General features: G+C 50.5%; 1 protein-coding gene across 9 annotated transcripts in view; it reads right to left on the bottom strand.

The window, feature by feature from the left end:
• The window catches only part of MARK3 (microtubule affinity regulating kinase 3), a 56,386-nt gene extending 53,836 nt beyond the window's left edge, over nt 1–2,550 (bottom strand). For 5 of the 9 annotated variants that reach the window (XM_073638596.1, XM_073638597.1, XM_073638599.1 and 2 more), the window contains exon 1: nt 2,097–2,549. In XM_073638596.1, coding sequence (XP_073494697.1) covers nt 2,097–2,147 — 51 coding nt within the window. In that variant the 5' untranslated portion in view covers nt 2,148–2,549. Of the gene's footprint in view, nt 1–2,096 lie in introns of all 9 variants that reach the window. The other 4 variants (XM_073638593.1, XM_073638595.1, XM_073638594.1 and 1 more) reach the window with 2 other exon arrangements.
• Nucleotides 2,551–4,378: the final 1,828 nt, after the last annotated feature.

Here is a 4,378-nt window from a genome sequence, read left to right as displayed (position 1 = left end):
CCTGGGTATATAGCGGGCTGTACTATCCGGGCAGTGCATATATATATATATATACACACCGGGCAGTGACACTGTACATCCTGGGTATATAGCGGGCTGTACTATCCGGGCAGTGACACTGTACATCCTGGGTATATAGCGGGCTGTACTATCCGGGCAGTGTATATATATATATACCGGGCAGTGACACTGTACATCCTGGGTATATAGCGGGCTGTACTATCCGGGCAGTGCATATATATATATATACCGGCTAGTGACACTGTACATCCTGGGTATATAGCGGGCTGTACTATCCGGGCAGTGTATATATATATACACCGGGCAGTGACACTGTACATCCTGGGTATATAGCGGGCTGTACTATCCGGGCAGTGTATATATATATACCGGGCAGTGACACCGTACATCCTGGGTATATAGCAGGCTGTACCATCCGGGCAGTGTATATATATACCGGGCAGTGACACCGTACATCCTGGGTATATAGCGGGCTGTACTATCCGGGCAGTGTGTATATATATATATATATATATATATATATATATATATATATATATATATATATATATATATATATATATATATATATATATATATATATATATATATATATATATACATACATATATACACACACACCGGGCAGTGACACTGTACATCCTGGGTATATAGCGGGCTGTACTATCCGGGCAGTGTATATATATATATACCGGGCAGTGACACTGTACATCCTGGGTATATAGCGGGCTGTACTATCCGGGCAGTGTATATATATACCGGGCAGTGACACCGTACATCCTGGGTATATAGCAGGCTGTACCATCCGGGCAGTGTATATATATACCGGGCAGTGACACCGTACATCCTGGGTATATAGCGGGCTGTACTATCCGGGCAGTGTATATATATATACCGGGCAGTGACACTGTACATCCTGGGTATATAGCGGGCTGTACTATCCGGGCAGTGACACTGTACATCCTGGGTATATAGCGGGCTGTACCATCCGGGCAGTGACACTGTACATCCTGGGTATATAGCGGGCTGTACTATCCGGGCAGTGTATATATATATACCGGGCAGTGACACTGTACATCCTGGGTATATAGCGGGCTGTACTATCCGGGCAGTGTATATATATATACCGGGCAGTGACACTGTACATCCTGGGTATATAGCGGGCTGTACTATCCGGGCAGTGTATATATATACCGGGCAGTGACACCGTACATCCTGGGTATATAGCAGGCTGTACCATCCGGGCAGTGTATATATATACCGGGCAGTGACACCGTACATCCTGGGTATATAGCGGGCTGTACTATCCGGGCAGTGTATATATATATATATACCGGGCAGTGACACCGTACATCCTGGGTATATAGCGGGCTGTACCATCCGGGCAGTGTATATATATATACCGGGCAGTGACACCGTACATCCTGGGTATATAGCGGGCTGTACTATCCGGGCAGTGTATATATATATATATATATATATATATATATATATACCGGGCAGTGACACTGTACATCCTGGGTATATAGCGGGCTGTACTATCCGGGCAGTGTATATATATATATATATACCGGGCAGTGACACTGTACATCCTGGGTATATAGCGGGCTGTACCATCCGGGCAGTGTATATATATATATATATACCGGGCAGTGACACTGTACATCCTGGGTATACAGCGGGCTGTACCATCCGGGCAGTGTATATATATACCGGGCAGTGACACTGTACATCCTGGGTATATAGTGGGCTGTACCATCCGGGCAGTGTATATATATATATATACCGGGCAGTGACACTGTACATCCTGGGTATATAGCGGGCTGTACCATCCGGGCAGTGTATATATATATATACCGGGCAGTGACACTGTACATCCTGGGTATATAGCGGGCTGTACCATCCGGGCAGTGTATATATATATATATATACCGGGCAGTGACACTGTACATCCTGGGTATATAGCGGGCTGTACCATCCGGGCAGTGTATATATATATATATATACCGGGCAGTGACACTGTACATCCTGGGTATATAGCGGGCTGTACCATCAGGGCAGTGGGGGTGACTTACGTTCTCCGTGTCCCGCTCGTTGACGGTGGGGAGCGGGGTTCGGGTGGACATCGCTGCTGCTGCCCTTGTCCCCTGTGTGGTGAGAAGCGCCGGGTCGGGTCCCTGCGGTCACAGCCGGTGCTCACACCCTGCGGCCTCCTGTGCGGACATCCCACACCGGGAGATTACACCGCGGTCTCCTCCATGTCCACACAGAGGCCCGGAGCGGAGATGTAGTGTCACCGGGGCGAGGCTCACGGACTGTCCGCACGGAGGGGCGGGCTCCCGGGTGCCGCCTCTGTGCTTGTATCCGGCTCCCTCCTCGTTCCCCGGACTCCTATGGACATTGGGAGCAGGGGCGCCGTGTGCCGTCTATTCCGCCCCCGACCACAGCTCTGCCGCTACTACTACACCATCCAAGATGGCCGCCCCGCTTCCTCCGGACGGATCCTCATAGCCGAGCCCAGCGGCGCCGCCGGAAGTGACGTTGGCGCCCTCCGCAGCGCTGATTGGAGGGCGCGGCTGGTTGTTGTTGCTAGGGGCGACTGGAGCTCGGTGTTGTGGCTGGCGGCCTATGTGTAGGCCTGTGCGGCAGGGGGCGCTGTCACAGGACATTCATGTACTTGTAGTTCCGCCACAGGCTGGACTAAATGCGCCATCACTTTAACCCCTTTTCTCCCATGTCTTGTTTTTTGCAGGATTAGTTGTAGTTTTGAATGTTTTTTGGCTTTTATTTTTACGCCGTTCCTCGTGTGGTAATAACGACCCGGTAACACGATTCTCCGGGTCAGTACAATGACGGCGACACCAAACTTCTATCATTTAAATTATTATTTTAGTGATTAAAAAAGTTCAAAAGTTTGTAAAAAAAAAGGTTTTTTTGTCACCATTTTCCGAGACCTGTAACTTTTTTTTTTACACTTTTTCCACCTGTCAGGACGGGTGAGGGCTCGTGTGTTTCCAAGACGAGCTGACGCATTTATCGATACCATTTTGGGGTCCCTCCGATGTTTATTGCATTTTTTTTATTAGAGGTGCGATGGGATTTTTTTTTTTGCTTTACCCTAAGGGTTAAATAACGTATTTTGTCAGCGTCGCCGTCACGGGAGCAGCGATGCCCATTAGGCTTCTTTAGATTTTTTTTTCCCCACATTTTATTTGTTTTTATAAATCGGAGCGAGATCGGACCGCAGAGCACGGACCGGCCGGATGGTCTCGCTCACTCAGGTGGGGAGAGCTGCGGCCGGTCTGAGCACCGCGGGGTGCCCATGAGCCGGGTTCACCGATACACCCTCTCCATTTGCGTCCTGGGGACTACCATAGCTTGGGTTGGACAGCGCTCACTCACAGAGCGATTGCTGCCCCTTGCAGAACAAACTCACTGATGGATCCTCAGTTGACTCATTCTGCAATCAGCAATAGACAACGCAGCACAGAGACTACAGAAGGAGAAAGGTGCAAAACTTTTAACAAAACATGATTGTAAAAACTATTTTTTATCCCAAAATACATTCATTTTGGTCAAAAAAAAAAAAAAAAACGTCTCCAAAAGTGTCCATATCCTTTATACTCCAGAACAATTACCTCCTTGGTGCAGATGATTGGTCCATTGTTTCATGGGCGTACCCACCGTGGGGCAGGGGGGGGTAGCTGCCCCCCCCCCTAGAAGCAGGGACGCACACTGCACACCAGGGCCGGCGTCAGCATCCGGCGCACCCGGGCAAATGCCGGGGCCCCTCACCGTCGGGCACCCCGCGCTATATGGGGCCCATGAGTGGAGGAGAGCGGTGTCAGCGCCCGCTCCCCCCCCCCCACTTGCTCATGGCCCCGGCACCCCGCACAATACTTACCCCTCCCTATGCCTCTGCAGCAGCTCATGCATCCTCCGCGGCTGCTACACTGTGACGTCTCAGGTCAGAGGGCGCAGTGACGTCTTTACACCGCGCTCTCTCCTGAGCAGTCACAGCGCAGAGCGGGATGAGACCGGCGACGCTGTAGTCCGGAGCAGCGGCAGCAGGTGAGACATGAGGTGAGTATTTGATTTTTTTTTTTTTATTGTATGGAGGCCTGTGGCAGTATAAGGGAGAGGGGTCAGGTGGGGGTGTGTGCATTATATGGGGTGGTTGTGTGACATCCTGCATGGGGCAGTATAAGGGAGGGGGGGTGTGACATCATGTATGGGGCATTATAAGGGGGGGGGTCATCCTGCATGAGGCATTATAATGGAGGGGGGGTGACATCCTGCATGGGGCATTATAAGGGAGGGGGGGTGACATCCTGCATGGGGCATTATAAGGAAGGGG

This window comes from Phyllobates terribilis, unplaced genomic scaffold, assembly GCF_046119375.1.
Source record: "Phyllobates terribilis strain yellow unplaced genomic scaffold, ASM4611937v1 Scaffold_7__3_contigs__length_470593459, whole genome shotgun sequence".
Lineage (NCBI taxonomy): Eukaryota > Metazoa > Chordata > Amphibia > Anura > Dendrobatidae > Phyllobates > Phyllobates terribilis.
The sequence above is the reverse complement of the archived record's forward strand: the minus strand, read 5'-3'. Positions and strand labels throughout refer to the sequence as shown.